This window comes from Terrapene carolina, unplaced genomic scaffold, assembly GCF_002925995.2.
Source record: "Terrapene carolina triunguis isolate 2854851 unplaced genomic scaffold, T_m_triunguis-2.0 Scaffold42, whole genome shotgun sequence".
Taxonomy (NCBI): domain Eukaryota; kingdom Metazoa; phylum Chordata; order Testudines; family Emydidae; genus Terrapene; species Terrapene triunguis.
Window position 1 is genome coordinate 11,818,898 of NW_020664393.1, and position 15,254 is coordinate 11,834,151.

At 40.8% G+C, this 15,254-nt stretch overlaps 1 protein-coding gene across 1 annotated transcript in view; it reads left to right on the forward strand.

The window, feature by feature from the left end:
• ASCC3 (activating signal cointegrator 1 complex subunit 3) overlaps nucleotides 1-15,254 on the forward strand; it is a 447,702-nt gene that overhangs the window by 35,496 nt on the left and 396,952 nt on the right. The window contains 4 exon segments of the mRNA XM_029912229.1: nucleotides 5,143-5,263; nucleotides 13,010-13,217; nucleotides 13,820-13,961; nucleotides 14,600-14,725. Coding sequence (XP_029768089.1) covers nucleotides 5,143-5,263; nucleotides 13,010-13,217; nucleotides 13,820-13,961; nucleotides 14,600-14,725 — 597 coding nt within the window.

Below are 15,254 nucleotides of genomic sequence, written 5' to 3' on the forward strand. Positions count from 1 at the left end.
CTGGGACACTCCCTGTTTCCAGGCAGGAGGAACCTGCCGTCACGAGCTTCTTGGGAGTGTAAGGAGGAAAATGAGTCATAAGTCCACTCAATTTAGGCTTAATTTTCACCTTTATTTATAAAAAATTAAGACAAAATTGTCACTTAGTGTCTGAACATACATTTGTGACAGATGATAAACAGATGAGACAGAATAGGTAGGGGCCCAAGTTACTGCATTCCAAGGTACAAGGAAGTTCTGTACTTTATGATGGTCATCTCTGCCTCTGATCCTTCGTTTTTTCAGTTTCTGGTCCAGTAGTTCTCCAATTTGCCCCCCTTCCCCACATGGATTCTTATGCACTTCCACATTACATATTTATTAGCTTGTCTGCAATCAGCATTTGTGTTGCATAACCTGTGTAATGAACATACTTAAGATTCAATTTACATAGTTTTTGCTGTTCATGTGTCACTTTTGTGTCATTATGTTTTCATGTCACCTTGCCCTTATTTTTTCCCATTTAAAGGCACTTTAGCATTACTGGTTGTGTATTTTATTATACCATTTAGCTCTTCCTTTTTCTCAGTCTTCTAACGCAACATATCACCTTTGTTCTGTCAGCAGTAGAATTGTTCAAGCAAATCTGCGTAAGAGGAAGCAACTGGCAAAACAGAACTCGTGCCAAGCAAAGTTAGGCTGCGGCCTTTGCCTAAATGATACCTCATCTAAACTCATTCACTATCCAGAATTATAAATGATTAAATTATAGCTAAAAGAGCTCTAAATCTTGCCACTTTAAAAATTCTTCATCTGTATGTTTCAGTATCATAATTCTGTGTGTGTGTGTGTTTCATAACTAAGTTTTATTTTGTGTGTGGGGGAGATAGAGAGCACCATGACCTCAAAATGTCACTCTTTCTTTATCATCTTCAAACATTGGTTTTCAAGAGATTTTTTACTCCAAGTCCAACATTATGTTTGTGCATCACTTAAAAAGGCTTCATCAGTAATTATTTTCATTACATTTTGAGAGGGGCTCTTTATTTTAGAATCTTCATAGTCCTTGTTCTCTAATGATCTCCCCCAAAAGCTGAAACAGGTTAACCAAGATACTCTTTACAAATCATATACTTTACTATTAAAACAAAGTCCAAAAAGTTAGTACACAACCAAGGTACGAAGCAATAGTAGAAATAGTGAGATACTTGGACCATCTCAGTATCTTTGACTTTTTCCATTTGAAGTTTCAGGCAAAAACATGGAATAGGCATTCTACGAACAAGAAGCAAACATCCATGCTGATACTATTGGAACTTTGTGACATTTGTTGCTTTTGACTTTGGAATGCTACTCTCCTGCTTTAGAAATCTGATAGGGTTTGTAAACATATGCTAAGATAGTTCTGATCCTTCCAATTAACTACTGCTTTGTGACTGGAGCCTTCGCCTATGAAATTTCATCATAATCCTTTTTCTTCAGCTATACAGGAGTGAGTGGGTGAGATTCTGTGGCCTGTGTTGTGCAGGAGGTCAGACTAGATGATCATAATGGTCCCTTCTGACCTTAAAGTCTATTATTCTATATGAAGCCATTCCTGGAGATTACAAGCTATGGTCTCACGTGCCAGCAATATATAGAAGACGTTCAACGCCATTTCCTTTATTTCAAATGCAAACAATACAACCACTAGGCTATCCTGGTGCCTTGAGGAGCACTTGAACAGTGATTCACATTAAATTTGACCAGGATTGAGCACGATTCTGTTTGGTGCCAACCTGAAAAATGTTCCAGTTGGTGTAGAATATAGTGATTGGCCCTTTAACGAACATAAGTTGCCAAGAGCACATCATCCTGGTCCTCCATTTGCATGGGGAATAAAATGTTCACTTTGAAAAACTGACTTATCCAATATTTCATTCCTGATCTCTAAACCCATCCTTCATGGAATTGGCCCAAGCTACTTAGTCAATCTCTTTTCTCAGTCACAGTCTCTGTTGTCTGCTGCATTCTTCAGGACGAATAGAACTGTCAACTCCAACAAGGAGACTAATGTGTAAGAGAGAGCTCTCTCAGTAGCTAGTGAGCTGTGGAGCATCCTGCTCCAAGATAATAGAATTACCGTGACTCTCATTGTCTTTAGAATAAAATGTAAAACTCAACACTGCAACTAAATTTTTGCACAATAATAAAATAAACAATTGGAGGAAGAGGAAAAGAGGTCATTGCTAAACTTGTTTTATAAAGCACTTAGTATGGTAATGAGCACAATATATAAGTACATGTCAGTTTCATTCTGCTACATACAAATAGAAAAAAAGTTTGACACCTTTTGAAAATTCTGGACCTTTACTAAATCCAATGGATTTATACACATTTGTACATGCTATGCTAGCAGGAAACGAAGAGAGTACAAGCTATATTATTGTCACTTTTACTAAACTACATTTTTAATAACTTACATTGTCTCATGGAAGCTTGGGCTTGAAAAACCCACTAGGATAGTAAGAAAGAAGCATTCAGTGGATAGTGGAGGCAAGGAAGGGAGCATAAGCTACCAGACTTCAAACTAAAAAAAAATATATATATATAGCAAGCTTCTAGCCCTTGTGGTTGTAGAGAGAACTTTTCCAACATGAAGTGCTGCCTTGCTTTCCTAAGCAACAGAAACTGGCAAGACTCCAGTAAGTATAACTGTTTTCCAGTCCTGTGGTCAGCAGTGGCTCTGACACGAATCATGCCAACTTCACTTTGCTGCTGCTTACAAAAGTGAGAAGCACTGGAGCTATTCTTAGGAGAATTGTGTGTGTGTGTGTGTATGTATATATAGATAGATATAGATGGAGCAGGGGATGTGTGGAAGACACACTTCACCCACATTCCCCACTAGTCTGAGAAGGAGGAGGGTTCTTACTATTTTTACTCAGCTGCCAGAGGGCTGTTTTTCAAAATTGAGATGGTTACTGACTAGCAGCTGATATGAAAAAAGAAAAATGTTATTCAGTATGTAGTGTGAATTATTCTAAACATCTATTTTCTCCTTCCTCCCCATTTAGCTCCTTTGAAATCAGACAGCTGTCTCCCACCTTGTTTGTTGGTCCAGCGTGGTATCAACAAACAAGGTAGCTCATAGTTGAGTGGAGGACACCCAGCTGTGACTTTTGGGACCCAAAATAGGGAAAAATGTGTGCTGGGTAATATGTTCAGCATAATTTGTGTTTGAATTTCATTCTTATCTTTCCTGTCTGAAATATTTAATACACAAATTAAATATGAATAGGCCACATTTAATTATGTAGCTATTGTTAAGAAAATGTGTAGGAAAGTTAGGGGAATTTATGGGGTTGGGTAGGCGATAGCCCTTACTTAAGATGAGCATTGTGACTTATTTTAGTGAATAGAAAATTTAAGACAGACAGAATCTAATTTTACAGCATAACTATCGTGGGAAAAGTATTGGCAATTTTAAAAAAGTTGATGAAAGATTTAAAAAATGTTGCGAGTAGGTGTGTTGAAATTAGATATAGGCAGGAAAATGTGTTATGGTTTGATGCCTTAAAGGATAGAGACTTTATAAATTTTTTTATAATTTATTATTTAAAGTAGAAAGTATTAGTCTGTGGTTATGAAAGTTTTTTCCCTTTCAGCACTAGCTCCACAAATCTACATTGGGTGAACCTATGCAGCTAGGAATTGAACTGAAGCTGTGTGCAGTAAACTAGGTCATGTCACATAGGTAAACAACACAGTAAAATGGTCGCTGACCCCTGCTTCGGCAAAACAAAAGGGTTCTAAGCTTCACCCTATACTTGACTGACAATTTTTTTCACAATTGGCCAATTTTACTTTACATAAATAAAATTTTCTTTAACTTTAGTTCTAGTGCTGTTTCTAAGGCATTATTGGCATACTCTGCTGATTTGTAGGGCAGCCACCTTAATGATGGTAATGAAAGAAGCCTGTGTAATGTACAAGAAAATGTCTCTGTCCTGTGTAGAGAGTGATGTTCGTATCTTGCAAGTAGGAAAATCTTCATAGGTAATCACTGCAGCTCCTGTCCCCCAAGTCAATGCTCAGACATGAGACTGGGTACTTGACGCAAGGGGTGTTTTGGGCCTTCCTGGTGCTCAGTTTACCCACTCTTTTGGAGTATGTCAATATTGAAATTAAAAACCCATGGCAGGCCCATGGCAGCTGACTCAAGCTTGCAGGGCTTGGGCTAAGGGGCTTCATATTTGCATGTAGACATTTGGGCTGGGGCTGGAGCCAGGGTTCTAGGACCCTGTGAGGTGGGAGGGTCCCAGAGCTCAGGTTGCAGCCCGAGCCCAAATGTCTGCAATTAAACAGCCTCTTAGCCCGAGTCCCACCAGCGTGAGTCAACAGGCATGGGCCATCCACACGTGTCTAATTGCAGGGTAGACGTGTAGTCTCAGGTGATGAGATATAATGGTGAATGGACCCTGTATAAAAAATGGATTAAAAAGTCTTTCAAGCTTTAACCCCACCTAAGATAGTGCATGGGTGTGGTCCCCATCAAATTGAGGGGTTGGTCACCTATGCAGACAGAAGGTTGCTGCCCCAAATCATTGCATCAAAAGAACAGATTAAGAGAAGTACTGTAGATGAGAATGTCAGAATTTAATTTTTTTAACTCTCTTGGGTTAACCATTAATTCGCTATCAGGGCCAGATCTGCCACCCTATCTCACATAGAGTAATACAGTACTCCACGTTGTCCCATTGAAGAAAATTGGACAAACTGTGGTGTAAGATACTTCTTAGTGCAAGTGTGGCAGGGTGTAGCCCTTAGTGTTTCTTGAATCAGGTGTCCTCTTTCACCTGTGAATTTAAATTGGCTCTATTTATCCCTGGAGAGGTAGGGCAATTTTGTGTCCAGGACAATTCCTAATCCTCTCTCCCCTCTTTGGTTTTATATTGCCACTCATCATAAAATGTGAGTGCTTTCTGTTGTAAAATTGATAGTATTCATCCATCACTTCTAGGTGTGAACAGTTTTGGGCAGAATTACTTTTGTTTAAATCTCCAACAAATACACTGTTACCCAGGACAAAATTATGATAGACTCTTGGTTTATAAACTCTTGTACTAATTTGGGGAAAAATGTTTTAGGGGTATGATCTTTTTGTTTTCTATTTTTCCTTAGTTATTCGAGCTGTTAGGCCCTGAGGGCTTTGAACTCATAGAGAAACTCCTACAGAATAGGTCTATGATTGTGGAGAGATCTCTGTCCTGGCCAAATGATGACAAGCTGCAGGCTCTACAAGGTAAGAAACTATTGAATTTTTTTCAAAACCGATAGAAGCCAGAGTTTTTGAATAACTGCCTGATTAGATAAATCAAACAAGATTTCTTTATTCTATTAAAAAGTTTTCACTATATGCATAATTGAAGAAGGGAGTATGATTTGCTTGTCTCTAAGTCTGAATTAAAAAAAAATAATTTTTTCTTTCTTTTTTTTACTCTCCAATGCTCATTTTTTACCATAGACATTGTGTTGCTCCTTCTTCACCAGATTGTCATGTAGCTGAAGCCATGTTTGGTTATTCTTCATGTAGCTTACTGTTTTGCTTTCACCGCATGCTCCTATTGCTCAAATACAAGTCACAGGAGAGTAGCACCTTTGCATTAGAGCCACCTTTCAAAAGAATGAGATGTGAAGAAAGGTCAAGGTGGCATACAAGGATTTGTTTTTATAAAGTACATTGCCTTGCATTATAAATAATTAATTTTAAATCAGTGTTATACACTTAAAAAAAAAATGTAAAAAAAAAAATGTGTGAGCACTCAGGAAAGACAATAATCCATGCTATGACACTAACTCCACCCAAATTATCATGGGACAATTATGCTAGAAATGACAGAGAAGCAAGAGACTGAGCCAGCCGGCTCCTCTAGAAGTTCCCCAACTGTATGGAGGTTCCAAGCCGCCACCTTATTTATCTTCCTTCAAATCCTTCCTCACCTTTCACTTCTATTGCAATGAGTACAGAAAATTGCCATCTGGTAAAGGCTAAGCAGGTGACACGCTTTGATTGCAGCTACTAATTGGCTAAGAACTGTGAACACTCCTATGCTGTCCTAAAACATCTTATTGTTTTTGTTACCCTGTTTTCCCCCATCTTCCCACTTGTTTCTCACCCTCATGTTATGTCATATCTTTTTTTTTTTTAATTGGAAACTACATGGAATGGAAACATTAATTTTGTATATGTCCGCGCAGTGTATAGCAGAATGGGGGCCTAACCTGCTGGAGGCCTTCAGGTCCCACGACAATATAAAGTTAATGACTGTGCTCAGTTGAGAACCGACCTAGTGATCTGCTGGTTAAAGACTTGGGAGCAGGAAAAGATACCTCAGTTGGGGAAAAAAAGTAGAGCAGTCTGCCAAGAAAACAGTGGTTTTTCCAAGGCCCTGTAGGCATTATAAACTGTACAAAAAAACCTACATGCAGCAGCTCTGTCAGGCCACCAGGAGCAGATGATGGTTAGATTGGTGAGAGAGAAGCTGCTCATGCATGGGCTTCTTGCACACTATCTATTTTAAGTTCACTTGTTACCAAGTCAGTTACAACAGTAGGAAGCAGTACTTGTTTGCCTGTACTGCAGATTATATTAATAAATATGTGCCCAAAGTGTCCATCCAGAGATCCCAGTATGGCAGGAGCTGCCAAGAAATTTAAACTGAAGGATTTGGCAAGATGACCTAATAGTTGGAGAAGGTGTTTTCACTCCTCTTTTTAGAATGGGAAACCCATGAATAGGATCATCACAATTAAATTACACTGGTCTACAATTTTTGAGAAGTCGTCTGCTTCAGAGATAAAATGTGCTATTTATTATGTATTTTGATGTGCTGAATTCAAATATGACAATTAAAACAACTGATTGGCTACTGTTTCTAAGATATTTAAGTTTTTACATTTTATGTCTATGTATATTGTGTAACTAGTAGAGTTTTAATCATAAATTGTAAACCTAGGTCTTTTCATGTGTTTATGGTTGCTTTATATGATAATATTTCACCTGTCCTGTTTATGTAACACTTTAAAAATCAGCAAAAGGGTTATATAAATAAAATTTATTATGAAACAAAAGGCAAAAAACTATTCTGTACATAGTTTAGTCCTATTCAGTGTCTACTCGGCGCTTCTTGGCTTGTCTCTTGTATTCATTAAATGGAGCATCTCTTGTCACTGTCCAGCAATAGTCTGCAAGCATTGATGGGCTCCATTTGCCCTGATAGCGTTTCTCCATTGTTGCAATGTCCTTGTGAAATCGCTCGCCGTGCTCGTCGCTCACTGCTCCGCAGTTCGGTGGAAAAAAATCTAGATGAGAGTGCAAAAAATGTATCTTTAGTGACATGTTGCAACCAAGGCTTTTGTATGCCTTGAGGAGCTTTTCCACCAACAACCTGTAGTTGTCTGCCTTGTTTCCGAGAAAATTTATTGCCACTAATTGGAAGGCTTTCCATGCCGTCTTTTCCTTGCCACGCAGTGCATGGTCAAATGCATCACCTCGAAGAAGTTCACGAATCTGAGAACCAACAAAGACACCTTCCTTTATCTTAGCTTCACTTTAACCTTGGAAATTTTCCATGGAGGTACTTGAAAGCTGCTTGTGTTTTGTCAATGGCCTTGACAAAGTTCTTCATCAGACCCAGCTTGATGTGTAAGGGTGGTAACAAAATCTTCCTTGATTCAACAAGTGGTGGATGCTGAACACTTTTCCTCCCAGGCTCCAATGACTGTCAGAGTGGCCAATCTTTCTTGATGTAGTGGGAATCTCTTGCACGACTATCCCATTCGCAGAGAAAACAGCAGTACTTTGTGTATCCAGTCTGCAGACCAAGCAAGAGAGCAACAACCTTCAAATCGCCACAAAGCTGCCACTGATGTTGGTCATAGTTTATGCACCTCAAAAGTATTTTCATGTTGTCATAGGTTTCCTTCCTATGGACTGCATGACCAACTGGAATTGATGGCAAAACATTGCCATTATGCAGTAAAACAGCTTTAAGACTCGTCTTCGATGAATCAATGAACAGTCTCCACTCATCTGGATCGTGAACGATGTTGAGGGCTGCCATCATCCACGACGTCTAGGAATAACATGATGCAATTCATATCATGTATGACGCAATACCAGCTTCAGATTGCATCATTCATTGTTTTGCCTAAAAAGCAAGTACTGTCCAAACCCAGTCATAGATTTGTTCATAGATCCAGTCAAAGATGTATTTTAGTCATTTCTGGTTTAAATTGAGATCCCTTCCCTTTATAACTCACTTATCCTCCGCCATTCCCAAGTCAAGGGTCGTATATACTGACCCAATAGCATATCTTGAGAACTAGAGCCAATCAACAATTTTAAGCATCATTTTTGTTCTCAGTGACCCAGAATTAGTAAAGTTTGACTACATTTATTTCAGAAGCATTTTGGCTGTAGAGCAGTGTTATCCAGCAGTAAATTGCTTGTGTTCTTCAGTTTTACAAACCCTAAATAGAAAGTTTTGCTAGCCCGTAAAACTTATGGCTGACAGTAGTAGACTGCAGAGCGGTGGTAGTTAGAGAAGAGTGGATTTATATCACAATGTATGCCAGCCTTGTGGAGTTCGTAATCCATGGGGACTCTCAAATGGTGAGAGAATACTGTATTTTTCCTCAATGTTCAGTCTTTAGTTTGCTAGTTAGATTGGAGCCTGAGTGTGCAGAAAATAATTTTGTGCCAATTAATTTAATTGTCTCCCAATACACTAATTGCAAATATGAAGGAATTTTTTGGCAATAGGGTGGGCGGCACATAGGGTACGGGTGCACAGCCTGTGGCAGCAAGCCTCTCAGTCTGGGTTGAGTGACTCGGGCTTGCGGGACTCGCCCTATTGCACTAAAAATAGCTATGTAGATTTTGCAGCTCGGGCTGGAGCTCAGGCTCTGAAGCTTAGGGAGGTGAGTGGGTTCTGAGCCCAAGGTTCAGCCTGAGCCTCAATTTCAATATGCTGTCTACACAGCTATTTTTAGCATGGTAGTGCAAGCCCTGGGAGCCCGAGTCTGTCAACCTGGGCTGGGAGTAGGCATCTACAGACTGGACCGTCTAGATCTTCCCAGAGAGAAGAACGACAATAGGTGGAACATGTGAGAAGGGCCCATAAGGGTGGTCTACAGTTTTAAATGTTATATTAAATAACAGAATTTTAAATATTGTTCGGTGTAGAGAGCCACTCTGGACAAATATGGCACCACAATCGTGTTCGGAAACTAATGTTTTTTGTCTGCAGTATACATTAGAATTCCTTTATCTGCTATTGAAACACAGCTATGTGTAGTATGAATACAGTGTACGGCAATGGAATGTGACAGTGAAGAGTGGGATGTTCTGGGTTTTGCAAATGCATCCTGGGAATTTCAGTCTCAGATGAATTCCTAGTCCCGCCCCCAGTTTACCAAAATGCTGTTTTTCAAAGGTTGGCTAAAGTTTTATATTTGCAGAATGTAAAGTTTGAGGAGTCAGTTGTAAATTGGAAAAATTGTTGGAAGCAAATACGAGATATGAGGAATTGTAATTGTATGTAATAATTTCAGACCTAACTTACCTAAAATCATTTTCCTTTTGAAAGTTACATTTTAAATGAAAACAACTCTAGTAGAACATTGACAAAAACATTATACTACTGTATTAAAAAAGCAATCATCAAAGAAATGAAATCCAATCTCTAGATCACTAAACACCTAACATGGATAGATATTTTTCCAGTCCAGGTATACCAAATAATTACTGTTGATTAAATCTGTTGATGCCAAAACATTTCTTTACAGAAGAGTAATAGTGTTAAATCAAGATGAGTATATATTTTAACTGCGCATGTCTGATTTTTCTGTCAGAATAGCATAGTGGATATTGCACTGGATTGTGACCTAGGAAAATAGTTCCCAACCTTTTCTCTGCCATGGCACACTTTGATACCTTGAATTATTTTGAGGCACAACACCATATTGTCTCCAAATGAACTCATGAATATTCACGAGCCAATCCAGAATGAGACTGGTGGGTTTAAAATCAAAACAATCATAGCGGCTAACGTTAGGTCACAATCTGTCTTTTGTGCCAGAATTAACATTTTCAACGGTGGAAACTAACAAACATTAAAACTCAGTGTAAGAACTCTGGAAGAAAACATGCTCAGTGGAGAAAGTGACATCCAGCCCCCACCTCTGCAGTTCAGCCCCCCCTCACACCACTGACCTCTACTTCTCCTCCTGGGGTTCTTCCCCTCTCCCAACCCTGGGGGGCTGCAGCGGGATCCCCACTTCCCTTCCAGGCTGGGGGGCGGGTGGCGGCTCCAGGGGCTCATGCATAATATTTGAAAGAGGCCCCGTCCCGGAGAGCAAAAGTACAGAATGCAATACGGCTCCGACACTAATTCAGATACAAGGGAAGGGTTTTTTTGGTTTCATTCTCACATGTAGTTTTTCAAAATATTCTGTAGCATGCCTGTTCAGGCCCGACGGCACACCGATTGGGAAACACTGAACTAGGAGACTTGGGTTGTATTCCTGGCTCTGCCACTGACGAGCTGTTTGACTTTGGGCACAACACGTCTCCTTTCTGTGCATCAGTTTCCCTATTTGTTAAATGGGGATAATAATATTGACCTAATTTATAAGAGTGAGGAGGTTTTATAGATTGTGGCCAACATTTTCAAACCTGGGTGCCTAAAGTTAGGTTCTTTTTTGAGTGATTGCTCATGTGTATTCCACAATAGGTGCGCGTGCTCGCCCTGTGCACCGGTGCTGGAAGTTTTTCCCCTAGCAGCACCCATTGGGGGGGGGAGGGAGCGGGGGAGAGCCCCTGCGACCGCTGGAGTGGCATCTGCCTGGTGCGGTATAAGGGGAGCTGCGCGCTCCCCCCACCCTCAGTTCCTTCTTGTTGCTAGTGAAGGTGTGTTGGAACTGCTTTGCTCCAGCTTTGCTGCAGCTTGTCCCCAGAACTGTTCGTTCGTTCAGCGTTAGTACCTGTAGTTAGTTAGCTGTTTAGTTAGTTTAGTCAGTGAGCCCCAGGGTTTAAGTTGTTTGGCTCTTGTAGGTGTTCTATGCCAAGAAGTGACTTGCACGCAGACTGTTTGTGCTGCTTGGGAGAAACCCGTATCAGCGAAAGGTGCAAGATTTGCAAGTCGTTTAAGCCTCGGACCAAAAGAGAAAGGGACATTAGGCTCCTGGCTATCCTGATGGAGTCAGCACTGACCCCGACCCGCTGCTCCGAACCGGTACTTGGCACCACGGCGTCCGTACGCGGCCACCCTCTGGTGCCATCGACCAGCCGGCACCACTCCCTGTCCATGGGGCACGCCAAAAAGGCCAGGAAGAGACTCCCTCTTCACAGTGTCACCGAGGGAAGTCTTGGACAGAGGCTAGGCCCATGTCGAGCAGTCCTCGATCCCCACTGGGCCCCAGGCCTCTGACTCAAGTTGAGCGGAGTAACCTGGCCTCTTCGGGACAGGCCTCTCTGGCTGTCCAGATGCTGTCCATGCCTGAAGCCCTCCAGGCGGCCCGGGACGTCATGTCCATGCCGGTGCCCGGAGCGCTGCTGATGTTGGCCCTCCACAGTCGCCTCCGGCCTGGTACCAGTCTCGGTCGAGGGAACGTTCCCGACGCCAATCACCGCCCAGCGACCGCTCGGGGCAGAGTCCAGGTGGATCGCCCTCGACGCCGACCAGACTGTCTGGCTGGGTCCTGTCTGGCTGGGACTCGCGGCACCGCTTGTCCTAAAGGAGCGAATATCGACGGGACAGCATCTCATCTCGGAGAGGGTACCGCAGTCGGTCATGGCACGGTCATCGATGCCGTTCCCGCTCGGACTCCTGCTCCAAGTCTCTGCCAAGACATTGCAGGCCTGGGTGTCGATCGCCGGTGTCTCGCCGTCGCAGGCCCGCCAGTCGAGGCCGTTCACGGAGTAGCTATTACCGTTGGTACCGGTCCTTCACGTCGAGATCGTGGTCCCGTGGCCGTTGTAGATCCCGGCACCGCCGTTCCTCTCGGTCCAGAAACAGCAGCAGATCTTACACCAGCCTGGTCTCCATTCGTAGCAGTCCTTCGATGGGCCAGGCCAGACAACCTGGACTGAGTTGAGTCTGAATTAATACAGTGAGGGATGGCAATAGATACAGGAAGGATGAGGATTACAACAGTAAGAGATTGAGAGGTGATTAATATAATGTGTGCATCTTGACAGTTTCTCTTTAATGAATCATAACATTCAGACTTCGTCCAATATAGATATTGAGAGAAGTGGGGCCTTAGTCTTTTGGTTGTCAGCGTAGGTGGAAGGTATGTGCTGCAAAACTTTTAGCCCAGCAATCAGAATTTAACTCCTGGGTTTAGTTGTTGAAGCTGAGTAATCTTCTGCAGAGCCAGAATTACCCAACCCCCGTGCTCACAGACACAGACTGCTTAGGGAAGTAATACATTGTGTTGGGTCTGTAACCTAGTAGAGCATCCATTATCTATAGCAGGTATATTGGCTGTACGTTGGGGAGGGGCAGACAAAGGCACCAACCAGTTTCCATCCCGTTCTGCCCACCTCGGGCACTGGGTTGTGGGGGAGGAGTTAGTAGCAATTTTGTGGATCTTGTTCACTCCATTGGCTTGGGTTTATGTCTTAGGGTAACAAGGGACTAATTCCCAACCCTGTACACCTGTTCACCATCATGCTAGGTGTTTCACAATTTGGCCCCAACTGCTGTTGAATGAAGAAGTTGAGGGCATGAAGTGAAGCATAATATTTTCCTAATGATAACATTTAAATTGTTTTCTCTCTGGGGCATGGGCTGTATCTTTTCATGTGTTTTGAAAGAACGTAGCACATTTGCAATCTAAATAATGCTAAACAATTTAGGCATTAGTAAGCTGTCACAACTTGTGTTATATTTTGAAAAAATAAACAACCTTTTAAAATCATGTAGAAAAATAAGTCCATCTCTAATGTTCACAGAGAGCCATATCTGTTTCCATGTTGCAGAACAGTGTAAAAAGCTTGCAGGTGACAACACTAAACCCAATTATGGTTGTCAAGTCACAATTCAGTCTGAACAAGAAAAGCTGTTAATGAAACAATATCGTCGGGAAGAAAAACGAATTGCCAGACGAGAAAAACGAGCTGGGGAAGATGGAGAAAGTTTTGGAGAAGGACTAATGTGCTTTGATCCCAAAGAGCTGCGGATGCAAAGGTAATAAATGCCAAAAGTTGAAAAATGCTTGTGCTGTAATTGCAACTTTAATGTATCATAATCATTTATTTTCTTTTAGTTCACCTTTGGCGATTAGATGATTCTGACTTCAAGTCACGTTTTATTACAAGTCTAGAATTTTTTTTGTATGAAACCTAATTTTCTGTGATAAGAAAGCAGTCATCTGCTTAATTAGAATCTTCTTGGTCTCATCCACATAGGTTAGAGATGTAGATTAGGGAGGTAAGCCATCTTCCTGAGTGCTGTGCACACACCACTAGCTTAAGATTTATGAAGTCTATACCAAATGTATCAAAACTCCCCCCCCCCCCACCAGATTAATGGGTATTGTTTTCCATGTTGTCATGTAAAAGTGGAGTTGGGGGAGGGAAGGCAAGCAAATAAGGCAGTTGGAATTTTAAATATGGAGAACCATAAATTTTGATACACATTATGTACCTGGGAGTGAGAAGAACAAAAACATCAATAAGAACATTCTGTTACTATGATATTAACATACTGTATTTGTTTTTTGTTGTTGTTTTTTTGGCAAGGTAGGTCTGTGATTGGCAGAATTACTTTGGTTATTTTTCTCCTTACAGAGAACAATCACTTCTGAATGCTCGAAGTGTGCCGGTCCTAGGCAGGCAGAGGGAGATGGACTTTGAAAAAATTTATTATCCACATGTTTATGATTCCCAGGCTGAAGCTATGAGAACATCAGCATTCATTGGAGGTGCAAAGGTACACCTTTGGTATCTGACCTTTTCTGAACAATGCATTTATCCTAGTAAATAATATGCAGCTGGGTTTCTTTTGTTCCCTCAGAAGTTTTACTACTAATTGAAGCACTGTACCAAATTTTGCTTCTGCAGATGGTTGAGTATTTTCAAATATTTTATTTTTACTTAGACAATAATCTTTCTCCTGATGGGTTGGTTTTCACTTCCATGGAGACTTAAGTCATTAAATATATATTTTTTCTTCCTCGATTGTTTTTCAGAAGCTGTTGAATTGATTCTAACAAAATGTATGCTTCCTGAAAAATCCAGGATTTTAATAACTTTCGCCTTAAATTTAATTAGACCTATCATTTTTAATAGGAAACAAGTATTGTCTAATTCCTCTCGGTTTTATGAACCAACCTCTGGATAGTAAAATGCCTGTTCTCCCCCCCCCCATTTTTTGATTCTGTTGCTACCTGTACAATTAATAAACATATAGGAATTAATTTAACTTCAAGTTCAGTCACATTAGTTGTTAACTATGTGTATGTGAGGACAAGAGATAAATCATTGGTCACTCAATTATTTCTAGCATATTTTGATGCCATTTTTTCTTTCTTCCAGTAACTTTTCCCCCCCCCCCCCAAATTGTTACAGATGCTTCTACCGGAGGCGATCCAGAGAGAAAACAACAAAATGTATGAAGAAGTAAAGATCCCCCATAGTGAACCAATGCCTATTGGCATTGAGGAAAAAATAGTTTATATCAAAGACTTAGATGAGGTGAGTAAAACACTTGAAAAGGTAATTAAATGATAGTTTTCTTATTTTTTTATAATTACTTGTTTGAAGATACATTGCTACAGAATTTTGCAATCATCAAGTTTTATTTAGTAGGTTGTATTTAAATGTTAATATTGCAAGGAAATACTACTCAGTGGTGAAAGCACAGGGCTCAGTCAGTAATTTAGAGCTGTCATTCCATGCTAAAAAACAAATTAAAACGACTGAGTCAGGAGTACAATATAGTTGCTTACGGAGTCAATGAAAATGTGGCTGTCACTTGTAGTGTCAATGGTAACATTAACAATGCTCCTGATTGGGTTAAAGTCCTATTGAAATGACCACTCAGTCCTATGTGACTGTGGGCAAATCACTTAGCTTCTCTTTGCATCAGGATCCATATTAGTTTAAAAAAATATTTAATTGAGTCACAAGGTTGTTGTGAGATGTTACTCATAAACAGTGGAAGACTGCTCTGGAATCTCAGTGACAATACCTTCAGAATGTAACGTAACTGTGGTTTATTCAA